This window comes from Botryllus schlosseri, chromosome 1, assembly GCF_051294905.1.
Source record: "Botryllus schlosseri isolate E-star chromosome 1, Bs_hap1, whole genome shotgun sequence".
Taxonomy (NCBI): Eukaryota; Metazoa; Chordata; class Ascidiacea; order Stolidobranchia; family Styelidae; genus Botryllus; species Botryllus schlosseri.
This window is the reverse complement of record NC_137236.1, coordinates 14,385,117-14,403,688: the sequence shown is the minus strand read 5'-3', so window position 1 is coordinate 14,403,688 and position 18,572 is coordinate 14,385,117. Positions and strand designations below refer to the sequence as shown.

At 40.5% G+C, this 18,572-nt stretch overlaps 2 protein-coding genes across 2 annotated transcripts in view; both read left to right on the top strand.

Annotated features, from left to right (window-relative positions):
- LOC145442928 (uncharacterized) overlaps nt 1-18,572 on the top strand; it is a 188,668-nt gene that overhangs the window by 25,025 nt on the left and 145,071 nt on the right. The gene's annotated exons all lie outside the window — the stretch shown is intronic.
- Nucleotides 3,098-8,293, top strand: LOC145443081 (uncharacterized). Its single transcript, XM_080321079.1, has 2 exons — nt 3,098-3,626; nt 8,039-8,293. The coding sequence occupies exons 1-2, from the start codon at nt 3,187-3,189 to the stop codon at nt 8,217-8,219; spliced, it is 621 nt and encodes a 206-aa protein (XP_080177205.1). The 5' UTR covers nt 3,098-3,186; the 3' UTR covers nt 8,220-8,293.

Sequence of the window (18,572 nt, the reverse complement as noted above, 5' to 3'; positions counted from 1 at the left end):
CATGGGTCGCGAAGGGCATAAATCTGAATAGCGCTCGCACCAAAGCAATCGTTTATTGTACGTAATATTTGCCAAACCATGCATGTACGAAAATTAACCTGACATTGCGTTTCCCTGTATAGTTCTGGCTTGGGTGACTAACAGGTAGGCAAGGAGTGTTGATGTTAAACCACAGATATCGCGGTCAGGTTTGGAAACTAGCTTACCATCGGTTACTGCGGTAGTTAATTAAATGGAAACTTAGACCATAAAACTTGTACAACATTAGATATGAGTTTTCGCATGTCTTGGTAATCGCTACTTATACTTGTAATTGTGCAAAAAAGGCGTTACTTCTATTTCAAAGGTGTATTGCTTATAAATGCCTAGCGCAGTCCACAGTGCTGTACTAATTCGGTCACAGGCCCTCCTAACAGACCAAGCGAATGCCATAGTTCAGGAGCCATGGCGCAGAGGTGGCTGGAATAGAACCACATGGCGCTCGACAATAGAGACCGAGCTAGCGCAACGCGGGCTATCGCTCGAAGACGCCCACGACCGCCCACGTTGGAGGCGCTTAACAAGGGCCGAAAACTGATTATCTTGATGTTCTTTTGTTTCCTGTTTTCTTTTGCCCTTTTATTTAATTGAAAGTCGATATATATATAAGGGGCCGGCAATCTTTCGTGGGCAGCGTGCCGAAATATGTCAATTTCGAAAATATTCCCAACTGGCCTGCCAAACATTTTTAGTTTTGTTTTATTTATCGTTTCAAGCAATGAAGCTGGCAACGGCATCAGTTACGCCAGTGGTTCTTAAAGTATGAGTCGTGAAAAGTATAAATCATTGTCGCTACCGCACAACATCTATCAGTTAATGCACATATTATTTGCTTAATTTATTGCAAAAATACTTTAATCGCGCCACCCAAGGGCTATCTACTGCGTTTGCTTTCGTAGTTTCTGTGTTTGGTTCCATAGCCAATAGCGACACGCGCATCAATGTTGATACGACGGTATATGGCTTGATCATAAAAAATGTACCCAACCCTGTATCATAAGTAGGTTTGACTCATAGGTTTGTCTATAAAGCTCTAAAGATCGCGGTAAAGATTGTCGCTGTTCAAAATTTATTGGAATCACTTACACGTATCGAACGACACTATTGAATAAAATCTCATTTCGTGAGACGAACGCGCATGTTGCATTTCGTCGCTGGGCTCATTATTTTTATCTGTGCGTCTCATTTGCACCGTGCGACTCGGGCTGCGGGTACAGGAATATTCGACCCAGGTCATTTCGACGCCCTGGACATATCAATATCGAACGTGTCGGCCTACATGCGGCAGTCGGAGTCGCAAGTTTTCCGAAACGTTATATATGTTGGTGTCTCCTTAGCTCAGAAATACCCAGCGCCGAAGTGCCGGTGCCTAATAGTCGCGCTCCCACAGGCTGCACAGAGAGCGGACCCCATAGAATGAAGCATCCCCACATTCGCATACAACATTAGCATGCCGTTCTCTCATAATTGCTAATACGTTTAAGTCATTGCTGTATATTAAGCATATTTTGTATTTTTTCGATGTAGTTTTTGGGTATACACATTGAAATTTAAGCCGGTCCCATTAAATCGCGCGAAGCGCTGAGAACATTTTCCAAGATAAATATATTCTGCCTCTAAAAACTCTACTTTATATTGATTTACGAAATAATTTTGGTCACCGTCGAACTTTTTCCATTTTGAACATTTCTGTTTGTCTTTTTGTCACAAAACATGATTATAACATGTTGTGTGTGTCAATTCATTTGACGTGCCATGAAAAATCATCTCGCGTGCCACAATTGGCACGCGTGCCAGGGTTTGCCGACTCCTGCCATAGTCCCAAGTAGGGATGGTGTGAACGTGAGGTTCACGTTCACGTTCTGTGTGTGAGCCTCAGAAATTTAGAGGTTCACGTTCACAAACGAACCTTGGTAGGTTCTGCACTGTGAGCCTTTTTCATATATTACAATTTTCACTTCATTATAACATCTTTGGTTGAAATTTATTGCATTTCAACTGAGGGCCACTCTTTGCATGGCGCTGGCAGCATTAAAAAATCAACACTAAACGAGCATGCACCTTGACAGTCTGAAGAATTTTAACGTTGTTGTTAGAAAAGTTTGCTCGAAATATCCAGCTTTCCGTTTGTGAATATTTAGCGACTCTCTGATGTGAGCTTAACCCGCAATCACGCAATATCAAGAGCGAAATATACTACATGTAGGCCTAGTCAGCGAATGATGCCTATTCAACCAATCAATGAAATTGATATCGTTGTCTGATGTAAAAATCTAGCAGGGTGTTAATCTTGATATCATATGTTTATTGTATCATAAAAACCAAATCCGTGCGATCGGGGTGTTGGCTACCGCTGAATAACTTGTGAATGGGCTAATATCGGTAGCAAGTATAGAAACCCGTTTTCCCTCTGCTCAATATCAGCGTATCAATACTCAGAGGCCGAATACATTGTCCGGTTTTCACTAGACCGTTAAGGCGTAAGTTTATATATTCCCTGGTAAGTTCTCATCGAAATTGTTGGCAAGCGACGGAAGATAGTGATCTTCTGGGATTATTATATCATTTGAATGCCCTAGTTGATACATTTGGCGACGTTTAAAACGTCAATATGTACTTCAGCATCATGTTATGATTTGGTCGAGTCGTCGCTAATGTAGGCTATCATTTCACCGAAATTTGGGGTTGGAATAAGCATTAAGAAGTCACGTGACGTCATGAGGTTCACGTTCGCGTTCACATTGAACCTTTCAAAAAGGTTCGCGTTCACACGAACCTGAACCTTTCATAGGTTCACACCATCCCTAGTCCTAAGCATGCCTCATTCGATTTGGTTCTGCAAAAGCATGGGCAAAGCTTAACCCATAATTCGCGGCGGATCCTTCGGGGCTTCGTCACCCTTTAGGTAATTCATCGCCTATATCGCGGCCTTCGAACCATGCGGTAAGTTGACTTGCTCCACATGATCCATTCGTGGAAACCTCCTTCGCATAATGGGGTTCATCAATCGGGTACAAATTCCCGAGACTTTGACCGAAACCGGACAATAACGAATTACTACTATACTTTCAGTACAAAGGCATTTACTGCGCTAAGTGGCAAGAGTGGAGGTCTAATTCGCTATGTTCTGGAATAGGCGCGCTTGCGATGCTGTCAAGCCAAGCCGCAGTTATGATCATGGTTATGATGGCATCATACCGCTTCTTTGGCATACGAAGCCCATTCAAGTCCCAAAGGGTCAAAGTCAGATACGTCGTTGCCGGAGTGCTGCTGCTGTGCTGGTTGTCGCCACTCTTCGTCGCTTTATTCCCGCTACGGGACCACAGTATGGCTTTTGCAATCCAGCCTGTGTCGAAGCTCAGCCATTTTACTTCCTTCATCATCGAGAAGGATGAGTTTGGAAGCTTTGTTTACGAGGCTTGGAACACTGCTAAAAAAACGACTGTCAGCTTTGGCGGGTTCGGATGGCCAAATTTGGTGGCCAAATTTTGCGAGTTGTTTTCGGACGTGTGCGGTAAACGCGGTGAAGCGGACTTGGTCAACAAGTGGTACGGCTACTATTCTGCGGACAGCGTTTGCTTGCCAAGGTATGATGAAGCTACGTTTGACAACCACAGGTGGTCAGTAGGGTGTAGTGAAAAATCAAAATTTTTGAATTTCAAAAAACGGTCTAGATATGTGGTGCCAAATAGCAAATAAATAAATTCTGTCCTAATTTTGGGTTCGTACACCCTCTAGTGGTCGTGCACTTTCACCGAACGAGCCGAAAATAGCCAATTTCGTCATATCTTGATAACCGCTTACACTAGAAAGCTGGTTTTGGGCTTAAAAGATGCAGAAGCAACATGTTTCTATCTCACTTCCATAGAACTTACTCTTAAAAATGAACAGAAAAAAAGGTTACAAGCAAATTACTGATTTTATAGGTAAAATTAGGCACTGAAGCAGTGGGTAGGATGTGAAAAGCGTGTATTGATTGATCTTATGACTGAGCATCAATTAAAACTACTTTTCAAAACCTCCTCAAACGAATGAAGCCACCTCCGAGTATAAATAGGGCTCGGGCATCGAATAGTGACTGCTAAAACTGCATTTACAACGGCGTTCATCGGTAGTGCGACCTCGCGATATAGTGATAAGTTTAAAACAGTGACCGCCAAGAGATTTCTTACTAACATGCTGTTGTAGGGTTTGTATCACATGTATCATAAGGCTCCTGATTGAAAACACTAAAATTGGAATTCCGCATTCAAAACACAAGCATCAATTCTGTATTGGAAACAGAAAAAATTTGTACAGGCTGCACAAACATTAATATCATGTTTAGTATTGAAATATTTCATATGATTTTGAGACTTCAGTTTTTGTCTGATGAGGCCATCTCTACGTTTGAATCCTAAAACATGGACAGATGCTTCAGTGACCAGTGTCACATGTATGTCCACTGCCTCGTTGTGGCAAGGATGATAGCCGTAATGGTGATGATCTTAGGTTTTACAGCTCGAGATCTGTGCAATATCTTGAAGCTTAAGTTGAAAATTTAGTGGAAAGATGTAGCCTCGATGTTGATAATTGGAATTAGGAAAATTCTGATGCTGGTGTCAATGTTGCTGTTTTTAGGTTTGGTTTCATTTATATATCCTTCTTTAAAGTCGTAAATTTGTATTTAGTACGGTGTGGTTGATCTAGCATAGCTGTAATCTTGTTAACTACAAGTCTTCGGACGCTTTTCTCCTCGTCACCAAGCATTCTCAGCTAAACATTTTCTGGGTGATCAAAATAAGCATTTCTTTGTAGCATAGATAGTGCAAGAGAACGAATTCATGTATCAGGCAGCTTTGTAACACAGGAAACTATATTGTAGAAATTTTTTGCGTCATCAACAATGGAATTGTGCATTTTTATCACAAACCATGACATAAAATAGACTTCCATGCTGAATTCAGCAAGACAGTTAGATTTCTCGATGATAAACCTGTCCCTCTCCCACATAGTACCTTGTAAATTTGGCATGTGAGAGTCAACAATCTTGCATGAACGATCGGCCCAGCCTCTAAATATTGCAGATCTGGTTCCAATTGACGACTTAAGTGGATATATAAATGAAACCAAACCTGAAAAGAGCAACATTGACACCAGCATCAGATTCTTCCGAATTCCAATTATGAATATCGAGGCTACATCTTCCAAATTGTCAACTTAAACATCAGATATATTGAACAGCCGCCTGCAATCATGACCCTGTCAGATCTCGAGCTGGAAAACCCAAGATCATCACCAATATAGCTCAGTTATTCTGGCCACAACCAGGCAGCGGAAAGACATGTGACAGTGGTGACTGAAGCATCTGCCCATGTTTTAGGATTCAAAAGTAGAGATGGCCTCATCAGACAAAAACTGAAGTTTCGCAAATATTTTGTTTCCAATATAAAATTGATATTTGTGTTTTGAATGTGGATCTCTTTTTTGTGCTTTCAATCAGGAACTTCGTGATGCATGTGATACAAACCCTACAACAGCATGTTGGTAAAAAAATTTCTTTACAGTCACTGTTTTTGAGTTATCGAAATCGCGAGGCCGCACTACCGATGAACGCCGTTTTAGGTACAGTTTTAGAAGTCACTATTGATGTCCCAGGGAGGTGGGTGGAGGGGGGTTCATTTGTTTGAGCAAGTTTCGAAAAGTAGTTGTAATTGATGGGGTATGTTGCTCAGTCATAAGATCAATCACTACACGCTTTGGACATCCCACCCACTGCTTCAGTGCTTAATTTTACCTATAAAATCAGTAAATTGCTTGTAACTTTTTTTCTGTTCATTTCTTAGAGTAAGTTCTGCGGAAGTGAGATAGAAACATATTGCTTCTGCATCTTTTAAGCCAAAACCAGCTTTGTAGTGTAAGCGGTTATCAAGATATGGCGAAATTGGTTATTTTCGGCTCGTTCGGTGAAAGTGCACGACCACTAGAAGGCGTACGAACCCAAAATTATGACAGAATTTATTTATTTGCTATTTGGCACCACATATCAAGACACTTTTTTGAAATTCAAAAATTTTAATTTTTCACTCCACCCTAGTGGTCAGGATAGCGAAGTGCTTCTAATTCTTCTGACTACTCCAGTAGGCCTTGCTTTCTTGCATCGCTTACTCGAGTGTCATTACGGTAATTCTACTTCTACTTCAACAGTTTGCAGGTTAAACTACTTTCTGTTTACCAGTATGATTTTGAAAAGTATAGAGTAGTTTTTCATGTGTTTGCATCGTTTTTACCGGTAATATTGTCATAAGAGCAGAGGTGGTCAAAGTAGTCAAGAAAGCTACTCAAGTAGAAGTAGAAGTAGAGACGAAAAAATCTACTCAAGTACGAGTAGAAGTACTTCTTCCATAAGCCACCTAAAACTACTTGAAGTAGAAGTAGAATTGACTGACTTTAAAAGTACTCAAGTAAGTAAGTAATTGTGAAAACGATCCAAATTTGTTCACATGGATTGTATAAAGGTTGCAAATTGAGCTATGCGAAAGATGACGAGCTAGATTCACATTTGATGCATACCAGCAGGTATCCAATTTTCGATAGCATCAGCATTCGTCCACATCATGGGATGAACATGATAGGATGGAAATGCGACACTTATCCTGTTTTCTCGAACAGCACGTTTTAGAAAATAGCATGGTATGGCGCCATTTCCCATATTATAAGGTCCGAAGTTTAGTCGAAGAGCAATACGGAGAAGTTGTATAGGATACGGTGTAAACACTTTGCGCGATTATAGTAACGTTAATAAAAAATATAGTGGACCGTAAAATTGCCATATTGTGTAGCTTTATTTCAGGAAATTAAAGGCATTACTACACTTGATTTTATACTTCAACATGTATGTTATCCATACAAAAGAACTGACATTAATTATAACTCAAAAAAATTATATGATACTGGGAATTGAAAATGAAACAGAAATACTAGTTCTAAAAGTGGAACACGTTTTTCATGCCTTTAGTCCAGAAAGTTTCAAAGGTGGTATGCTGAAACAGCTCTAAAACTAACAAAATATGTCAGAGTCGACTTTTCCAGGTTAGGAAGTGCCATGGACATGCTAGATTATACGATATGACAAGTGAGTGCTAGATTGCGAAATATCACTTTCAAACGTTATGATGAGCTATACTGCGACGAATTATTTCATATGGGCGAAGGGCGACAATGTGGTGTGAACTCAAGGATATCTAGATATCTAGTTCTAGATATCCCTGTGTGAACGGAATCACACCAACCCGCTACCTAAATTATATTCATCGATACTTTCGTGAAATCATACTGGCAACGCCGTATCCACTGCGCGCGAAGTGCAACGAAAATTCTGGGCTTTACTCATCTTATATGGAAACAAATGTTGGTATACTTCGTGAAAACAGCCCCGAAATTCCTCAGGCTATCTTCCTGATTTGAAGATTGAATTACTTCTACTTGACAAACTGAAAATAGCGAAAAGTAAGTAAGTAGATCACAAAATATTATGAAGTAGAAGTAGAAGTAGCAAAAATCACATCTACTTGAGTAAGTACCAGAAGTAGAGGAAAACTACTTGAGTACTTCGAAAAAGTAGAAGTACTTCGTTACTGACCACCTCTGCATAAGAGCCACGAGAAACTGTCCCTTTATTATCATCTCAAAATATATTTCGAAGATCCTGATTATTGATTATTGGTAGTGTCATCAGTAGGGCGATTATTTTTACCCAAAACACGAATGACATAACGTAATATATTTAAAAAGTGCAATTATTTGCAGTGTCTTTAGTTCATACGCGTTAGTGGCGAAGGTTCATCTCGTAATTTTAAAAGTACTACCACCGATGTGCTAAAACAATGAGAACCTTCAACCAAATATTTTTTGAAACTATTCACTTAAGTATAGTTTGAACGTGCTATTTCTACTTGTAGTCAAGTACCAACGTTGACTAATTTGATCACCGATAATATAACGGAATTGAACATTGCAGGTTATTTCCTAAAGTGGTGGATAGCAACTGGGAGTATACCGCTGTTGTTGTGCTGTTCGACTTTGTAGCTTTTATATACATCCTGTTCGCGTATACGGCGATATACATATTCAATGTCAGGCGGACCAGAGGTAAGTCGAAATTGCAATCCGCAGTTATTTTAACAAGATGTGGTCCGTAACGAAGAAGCCTACTTCCATTGTGTTGTTCATGATGTGTATTTTTACTTTTTGTACTTCATACTTAAGTGCGGTTATGTTTTAGACTACTTGCACTTCCGCTTTATAGTACGGGAAACCTCGATCAAATCTACTTTTGAAAACTACTTAGGTAAGAGCTGATTAGCGTAATGGTGATGCGTCCGGCTTCTTGATCTGTAGGTCGTAGGTTCGATTCCCGGCCGGGTCAGGCCAAAGACCTGTCGAAACTACTTAAAGAATAAGTAGAAAATAAATGCTTTGCAGAGTATCCAATAAGTAATTCCGAAATCATATTTACTGAAGGGCCTACTTTCGGAATTGCAAAATATGCTACTTTGCGACTTACGCAAAATGACTTAGGACACTGCAAATCGGGAGAATTGGTAGAAAATATATTCAGTCTCCCTTGGTAAAGGGTCGTTTTTCTTGGTACTATGCAATTTCACTGATAAGAGTAATTCAAATGTGACTAAGCAGTGTAAGCAACACCTACGTGAGAACTCGGAAAAAGTAGAAGCACTCCGTTACCGACCACCTCTGGTTCCGACAGACCTCGAATTCAAATATAAAACCCCGTTTCTTTTTATGAATCCAAACAAAAATCCTATTCACTTTTCCAGCATACATAGATGTTGTTGTTTGTGGTATTCATGGTGTTTGTCGACTACTATGGTCATTAACACCGGGCCAATTTTATTCATTTTTATTCGGTAGCTGCCGACTTGTAACACGGTCCACTTCTATGCTTTTATAAGACACCGCTTACACGGATTATATGGCGAGGAGGAGCCCAGATAAACCTTCAACACTTAGGTAGGAATTCTGAAGTCGACCACGGGCATAGATGTAATTAGTTAACATAGATCTGAGGACATATGAGCTTGCGACACAATACCAAGTGCCATTTCAGTCGGCGACACTTGAGCCCGTGGGTAAAATTTATGGTTAGTCAACGTTGTCAATCAAGTAAAATTCGAAGGAAAGGATGTAGTTTATTTTTGTCCTTGCTGATATTTTGCCGCATATACACCGACTCATGATATACATACACACGATCTGCGCATATGCATATCATGAGTGCAAGTAGAACAAGGTAGGTAGAACAAGCGATTTCCATGAACGCAGCAGAGTAAGTTTAGCTTAATATACTTAAACTGGAGATAGCCCATTAGAAGTAAAAGTAGTCTAAACTTAAAGCAGCATGCGGTGCAAGTAGGCTAACTCTACTAGAGTGCTCCGATAAAATAAAGGTACTTCGTCACTGACCACCTCTTGGGTTACGCTTAGGGTGGATTTCGCAGTCAAGGTTAGTTTTGGGGTTGATGTTTATTTCCGAAGTGCTAATCTGTGAACAGAGTTTGACACTAACAGGGTTGTAACCAAGTAACAAGGCTCTGAGTCAGAAGTCAATCTCACTTTTATAGTTTTGACTCGAGTCAAGTCGAGTCATTTTCAATTCACCACCAAGTCCAAGACATTGTGTTGACTGCACAGTTTCCAACTAAAGTCTTGTTAAATCTTGTTAAATTTATAACTCTGTTCCGGGATATCGAATGATTCGCATTCATTATAACTAATTTTCCTCAGTTTTAGCAGTTTCTGATCGTTTAGCAGTTTCTGATTTTCAAGTATCAATACCAATAGACGAAATCCCAACAGTGTGTTTACTATACTATTCTTTGAAATTATAATGAAATGTCGGTGTTGGTCGTCTGACTCTCGAGTCAATGACTCGAGTCCAAGTTGCGTTAATACACAGATCAAATCGAGTCGAGTCGAGTCATTTCCTTACTTTGTGAAAATGACTCGAGTCAAATCGAGTCACCAGAAAATCATGACTCGAGTCGAGTCATGACTCGAGTCATTACAACCCTGTACACTAAACCCATACAGCCCAATCCATTCCGTTCAGGTCGCAACAGAAGCCCAGCTTCAAACTCCAACGAATCTCGCTCCCGAAAAGACCGCATATTATGGCGCCGCATAAGCCGGCTTATAGCAGTGATGAGCACCGGAGCGGAGTCGGAGTGGAGTCGGAGCGGAGTTTTGCCAATTTTGTGATACCCGGAGTGGAGTCGGAGTTTACAACAGATATTTTTCCGGAGTTTTATGGAGTATTGTTAGTTTTGCCCCCGATATCTTTCGATAGATTTGACCAGAAGACACTATTGATTACAAACCAAAACACAGACAGTTGACACCTTGTAAAGTTGTAATATGACCGGTAACATGCAAAAATTAATGACAAGTGCATAAAAATCAGCCATCTGCACTGCAATTGGGGACTGGAGAGTAACCTAGTGATCTAGCAAGGCATTTCCGCTGAGCAGTGTCTGTAGTTCACAAACTTGAAGACACCCAATATCGTTCGCAGCGCATCATTTTTCCCTGCAATGAGATGCAGTCTTTGAATCCACTGCTGAATGTCACCATATTATGAGATAAGATCTCCAGAATCTTCCACGTTGCTGTCATTGCAGTCTTCTATAGTCACATCATATTCCTCCTTGCGTATTTGTTTCGTGACTAATTTTCATGCTACCCCAGTAATTGTGCGAAACATTTACAATCAGCAACATACAGCGGGGCTTCCCTATGGTACAGCCTTTGGCTACCCTGATTCTTCCAGCAAGTTGATGATCATAACGGAATATATCCCATTATCCTGATGACATTCAATATAGTAATAGGTCCATTTTGTGAAAATGTATTCCCAACGTTGGTATCAGTTGAAACAAGATAATATCCGATACCACTTTTGTGATAACTTTTCGCAACTTTCATCGTACTTGCAATTTGCAGTGAGAGATATCGATAATAAGTGTTACATCAATATTACCTTTATATCTGTGAGAAATATACATACAACAAGCAAGTATCTGGATGGAAACAATAATAACTTATGCAATGTGTTACATGATTTAATGACATTGCGACAAATTTTCGGTAGTAAGATCCGCTCACAGAGGCATACCAGCATCTAAGCCCGCTTTAAAGATTTCAACAATACATAAATCACTAAGGTAAGCTGATCTTACCCTGTAAAAACAGAATATTCCGAATTTCTGAACAGCCACACTAAATAACTACAACCGTCTGCTTTGCTCTGCTCGCATCAACTCAACTACGCTTCCTTCAATATTGATTGACGTAGTCAGTCATCCAGAACTCTTCTGAATTTTCGTCATGTAATGTTTGGTTTGGTTGAGAAATGACTTTGATGTGATATGAAAAATCAGCACCGCAATCAAGTTTCTGCTGCTGGTCTGTCTCAGACTCCAAATTCCAGATATCATGTATCAGCTTCAAAATTGGAAGTCACTAGTCATTTAGTCAACTTCAAGGAGCGTCGATCGGTGCGTCAGTGATGCATCATGTATGTTTAGTGCAGTGCAGTTCCATCAACTGTTTCATGGCGATGCGGAACTTAATTTACTGAAACCTGTGATGTGATCGTCAATTTCAGTGGTGTTTGTGGTAGTTAGTTCGAACTGACTGGTCTTCCTTCGTCGTTTTAATATAATGGCTGAAGCACCGTCGACGTCAAGTGGGTTACTCACTAAGACGCAGAAAAAGAGTGACGTGTGGAAGGATTTAACTCTGATGCTGCATGATAATAACGGCCAGTATACTGGGTTTGCGAGATGTCAAAATTGCAATGTTCAGCTAAAGCATCACAAGTTGACAAGTGGTACGTCGCATCTTCGAAGACATATCGAAGCTTGTAAGAAGAATTGATCGCAGTTGAAATGCAAGTAAGCGAGTAATCAAAGGAGAAGTTGATCATGGGGAACACTGATCGCCGGGTGGAGATTCTGGAGAATACCGAAGAAGTGCCGGTTTGCCGTGGTGTTGTGCAGAAGACGTTTTGCCATCCAGATTTTTCGGTGAAACGTAAGTTCGATGAGGAGGCTTCATCTTTGAAGAAGAAGCTGTCAGAGGAACTAAGAGTTGCTATCAAGTGTTATGGGCTGGCTGGCATCACCACAGATATGTGGACCGATCTAAAGGGTCGCAGTTCTATTAGCTTGACTGTCCATTTTGTTGGAGAGAACTTGACTCTCAGAAGTAATGTTGCGACTGTTCGGCAATTCACGGATACTAAAAAAACTGGTATGAATATCAGACAGGCTATCGAAAACATCGATTGGGATTCTTCGACAATGGTCTGAATATATTTCGGGGACTGGACAAGATTCTTCGGATTATCTCGGAGTCTGGGATTGAGATCCCCGGAGTCGGAGGGACTTTGCCTCAGAGACCAAAGTTGTCGGAGGGACTCGGAGTCTCGAAAAGCAGACTCCGCTCATCACTGGCTTATAGTCACCGACTTCCTGTGCTGGGTACCGATGTGCATGACCACCATGGTGTCGCTGGCAGGCTACCGAATACAGCCTTTAATGTATCAGATATCAGCGATTATATTTCTCCCGATCAACAGCGCCCTAAACCCGTTTCTGTACTCTAACATGATTTGTAGTACTGTAGAGCGCGTCGCCAGTAGCCTAAAGAAATCAAGGCCAAATCCTGAAAATCGCACCCGCATTTCCGAACTTTCCGGGATGGTAATGAAGGCGAGAAACCCCGGCGCTGGTAACCGGATACAATTCTAATACGGGACTGATTTAACAGCCGACTTGGCCGCTAGTAGGATCAAACAATATCCTCGATATTTTTAATGCACGTGAGTCAGCTATTACTCCTCACCCTCCGCACTGGGCTTAGCTGATGCCCGAAGTCTAGGAGTAATTTCGAAAATACTGGATTCGCGACATGTGAGTCAATATTTTACTCTCTAGAATATTTGGGTTCTAGGAATATAAACCTTGGCCACGAAGAATGTATTCTGCTATTATCCTGCATTCAGATTTTCGTAACATTGACGTTGCGTAGCCCATAAGCGTTTCAAATTCTCTTTCCTTGGTTTTTACAATATTACATGTATCCAATATTGATGTTTCTGTATTCCGACTTATTTTTGTAAATATTTGTGGTCTATTAATGGCCTTGTTACAATTTCCCCTGGGCATGGAGCAACTGTGAAACTTTGCAGAACATCTTCGAATCAAATATTTTTATGGTGTAATAACACCATGTAACAAAAAATTAGATGAGCCGATTTTTTGATACCTCCTATACCAGTGGTTCTCAACCGGGGGTCCGCGAAGCATTTTCAGGGGATCCGCGAGACCTCTTAATTTGCAAAATGATTGTGAACGAATTAGTAATTTTTTTTAATTAGGGAAATCACGAAGCAGTTTCGCTTCAAACTGCTAATGCTTCAGTAAGCACATCAATAGAATGACCGCATGAGATTAAATATGCTACTGTGTAAACCAGGGTTGTCAAACTCAAATGACGTCGCGGGCCGGATTCAAAAATTCCAAATGCTCGCGGGCCGCGGGCATTACTTTTCACTTGAACACCTTGTTATCAAGCATATATAGATAATAGCATATTACAATTGTATCTCGGATCATAGGGGCTCTATTCTAGCAAATAGCAACACCATTATTCGCGAGCAATGGAATTGGCGATGATGATTTGCTGGTTGAATTATAGAGATTGTAGTTGAATACACATATGAACCGCTGCTAAAACAGTGGCGGTAACGACGGTACAAGTTCACTCATTTCTATGCTCCATTTGCCCAAATCGTAATCTGGCGTTAGCCGTGTGTATGCGTTGTGAAGAATACAAGATATTAAACTGTAAACGCGGACTTTTGAATTTGTTGTATTCTTATTTAATCACGATTCAGGATCCTCTAGATTCCGGGGACCTTTTGAGTCAGAAATGATACAGCATCGCGACCATGCACTAATATTTGAATTACATTTTTTGTGTAAATAATATATTATTATACATGTTAACTTCATATAACAGTCCGGCATTGTCGTTTTCGCTTGTGTGAATAACTACTTTTGAGACATTATTCCATAAAACTCCACTCAGTGTGCACTTATCGCTCAAAGGTGTCGTCGGAAGCGTGAGGCGTTAATATTACATTCGCCGCCAGCTCCCTTTGTGAAAATGGATTTTCGGCACCTGTTCATATCAAATCGAAAGCGTGAATTTTCAAGACACGACCACATATTTCAAGAAACAAGAAATACAGCTGCAGAAGTCCCTTCGAAATAATAAAAGTCTATCCATATTTCTACAAACAGTATGACATTGTTTTTAAGAACGGTCATTTTGTTGCTGTTTATCACTATCCTATAATTGATATTCGCACAAGACAGATGACGGTTGCACGATAATTCAGCTAAATTTGAACTAAAACTTGAGGGGGTCCGCGGGGCCCGTCACGGTACAAAATGGGTCCGCGAAGACAAAATGGTTGAGAACCACTGTCCTATACCATGTTCCGTGATAAAATATGTTTCCCGTATTTTTTGGGTCAAGTGTCGTTTAGAAATGTCATTTTACGCTTTTTAAACTTCCCCGCCACGTTATTCAAGCTCCTTTATTGAATTTCCTCTCTACTGTGACGTCACATAGATCCAACATTCAATTCATAATAGTTGGTTGTTAGTAACAATCATATTTTCAGTCTCAGTTAGTCAGTATTGGCTACATCAAGCAATCTCAAATTCCTTTTCGTTTTGTTCTGTTAATGCACTGATTGTGGATCTAGTGAGTATAATCTCATCATTACAAATGTAATCTGCCTGCTAGCTGTCTTTGGTATATCTGTGGTCTGTATATCAGTTTGAAACAAGTTAAGTACAAAATATAGATAGAAGTAAGTTTTTTTTATACTTATTAACTGTACTTTGGCATGAAAATTGAAGAGAAAGATAAAAACTGGGCATTTCATGCATTCATCGTGTAGATGTCCTTCGTCGAGACTAAGGCATGGACGATTTTCACGATACTTTTCTGTGGCAGGTTCTCTTTGCTTATGCGGGGATATTGGCAATCTTTTCAAAGCACCTGACAATAAAATGTCTGCGAGAGAAGCAGGAGCATTCAAGGCATTTCGAGATGTAGTTAAAAATATTCTTGGAAATAAACGAAACGATGAATATAAACTTCTGGTAAACAATATGATCGAGATATATGAAAATAAAGTGGGGTATGTCCTTGAAACGCATATTATTATTTTCATTTGGTATTTTTGTAATTAGTTTGAAATACTAAAACACAATACATTAGCATTTTTAACCAGTGGCGGCTCGTCCTATAGGGCAACTGGGGCATTGCCCCACCTAAAATTCGGTTCAATAACAATTCTTTTCCATTTATAGACGCACCGAAATCACAGCGAAAATCTTATTCTTCTTGTCCTTTCGCTTGTAAATGCCCATATATAGCGAAGTCTCTGCGAAAATCGAATTCACTTCCGTGTTTTCGCTTTGCGAATGCCTAGCCGGGGCATGCCCGGTAGCGCTCATAACAAGCTTTCACTGTCTATTCTCTCAAAGCCGCGCACAATAAAGAAACGGTGATATACTCTCTCCTATTCATAAAATTACCGAGCAACCGGGGCAACATAGCCTAGTTGCCCTTAAGGTGTGATGTAACAATCGTATCTATATCTGAACTAGGTTACTGTCATATGCGTTGAGTCGATCTTTGCTGGTATAGGTCAATTTTGATGGTGTTTCACTCCATGATAATTCTTGAAACTTGGTATGTCATGTCGTGATGGTGGTATTTAACACTGTCCTAAGTTTCAGGGTTTCTACTCAAAGTTTGGGGTAGTAATTCCGTTTCCGAAGTTGAGTGTGTGCTGATCCGTCATGTATCGCAAACAGATTTTACTCAAAAGCCGGTATTGGTGTCCATTGATTTTGACGATGTTCCATACCGAGATCGGTCATGACATTTGGTACGGTGAGTCTTAATGTTAGTATCGAACGCTGTACCAAGTTTCGAGTTTGTCACTGAACTATGTTAGTGGTAATTTCGTTTCCTAAGTCGAGTGAGAACTGACTCGTCATTTATCGCCAACATATTTTACGCAAAGCCAGTATTGGTCGCCATTGATTTTAACGATGCTCCTTAGCTAGATCCGTCATGAGCTTTTGCATGGTATGTCTTGATTTTAGTATCGAACGCTGTGCCAAGTCTCAAGGTTTGTACTCAATGATTCGGGCAGCAATTTCGTTATCAAGGTCGAGTATGGTAGAGATGTGCGCTGATCTGACACTTAGGCTACGTAACTCATTGCGGATTTCACGCAAAAGCCGGTGTATCTGTGTTAACGCTAACTGTGTTCCATGCTGAGATAGTTGATGAGATGATGATATCACGAAACGGTTTACTAACATCCTCGGTTTGCATTCAAATATTTAGTTTTATTTTATATTCTTCAATGTCATTTTCACCGTGCAATTGTGGCCTTCAGGCCATTTGCTTACAATTACAACCCCTGTCAAGCGCGATAGCTGTTTCGTTTTCGATGGCGGCTAACAGCTGATCGCTTGATCAGCCTATTCCTCAGTAAATTTTACGCAAAATTCGGTGTTGGTCTGTTCGTATTAATTTTGACAGTGTACCATACCGAAAACGGTCATGAGGCTACTTCTCGATGATTTCATGTAACAGTGTACCAAGTTTTCGGCTTTAAATCACGTATTTATTCGGTAATATATTTTCCAAAGGCGATTTTGCAGCAGACATATAGACACTATACACCGTAAGCCGTATGTGTCGTGTGACAGTCTCCAGCCTCAAGGCCAAAATCTCCTATGCTGTACCGGGACCAAATTGCCGAGGCTGCTATCCGTATTTCTTCAGAATGGTGTTTTGGATTCAATATGTCACAGTGGTCGGGAACCTTTTTTGCCCGAAGAGCCATATTGGCCCTATTTTTTCCATCTCAACTCTCAAAGAGCCATACATGCCAATCAACTGTTACGTCACAATTGGAAATTCGTGACGTCATGGTAGCACTAATTCGAACTCACTGCATGGGATTCCTCATGTGCGCCACATTTTCTATGTAAAAACTGATATTTATTGTTCGAAAATGAAGACGAGAGGTAAGAGGCAGACGGGCCAAGCCTCCACAAAGGATAACGCAATTCCTTGTATAAGTAGCTTAGAATTTATTACAACTGATATCAATCGAATGTGACTGTCAAACTGATTCCGAAAATCCAAGGGCGTAGATAATAAAGTCAGCTGATCCGGGAGAATGCTAATCATGTAATTAAAAACTGCTAATCGGGACGCATCTCAGGCGGAGATAATAAAGTTAGCTGATCCGGAATATTGCTAATCGTGTGATTGAATACTGCTAATCACGACTCATCAAGATGGAAAGGTTACGGCCGATGGTTAGTCGAGGTGTCCCGAGTTTTCAATCAAGGGGCGTTATCTGTTACTAGGGATGGTGTGAACGTGAGGTTCACGTTCGTGTTCTGTGTGTGAACCTCGGAAATTTAGAGGTTCGTGTTCACAACAGAACCTTGGTAGGTTCTGCACTGTGAACCTTTTGGTAAATAGTAATTTTCACTACATTATAAGATCTTTGGCTCAAATTTAATGCATTTCAACTGCGGGCCACTCCAAGCATGGTGCTGGCAGCATAAAAAATCAACGCTTAACGAGCATGCACCATGCACCTTGACAACCTTAAAAGTTTTAGTTACTTTGTTGCAAAAATTTTCTCGGAATAACCAGCTTTCCGTTTATGAATATTTAGTGACTACCTGCTGTGAGCTTGACCCGCAATCACACAAGCTCACGAGCGATATATGTAGTCAACGAATGATGCTTGTTCAACCAATCAATGATATTGATATCGTCTTCTGATGTAAAAAAATCGAACGGGCGTATGGGGTCAATCTTGACTTCATATCTTTACAGTATCATTAAAACCAAATCCGTGAGATTAAGGTGCTTGCTACTGCTGCATAACTTGTTGTTGTTTGTGTATCGGTAGCGAGTATTGAAACCAGTTGTACACTCTGCTCAATATCAATGTAGCAATACTCAGTCTCCGAACACATTGTCCGGTCTGGCTAAGACCGTTAAGGCGTAAGCTTATATTCCTTGGTAAGTCCTCGTCGAAATTTTTGGCAAAGCGACGGAATGTATTGATTTTACGCAATTATTATATCCTTTGATTACCGCTGTTGATACATTTAGCGACGTTTAAAACGCCGATATGTACTTCAGCATTGTGGCATTATGTGGACCGAGTCTTCGCTAGGTATCGTGTACATTAATATAGGCTATCACTTCATTAGAAGATATGGTTGGAATTAGCAATATGACGTCACGTGACGTCACGAGGTTCACATTCGTGTTCACACAGAACCTTTTAAAAAGGTTCGCGTTCACACGAACCTGAACCTTTCAGAGGTTCACACCATCCC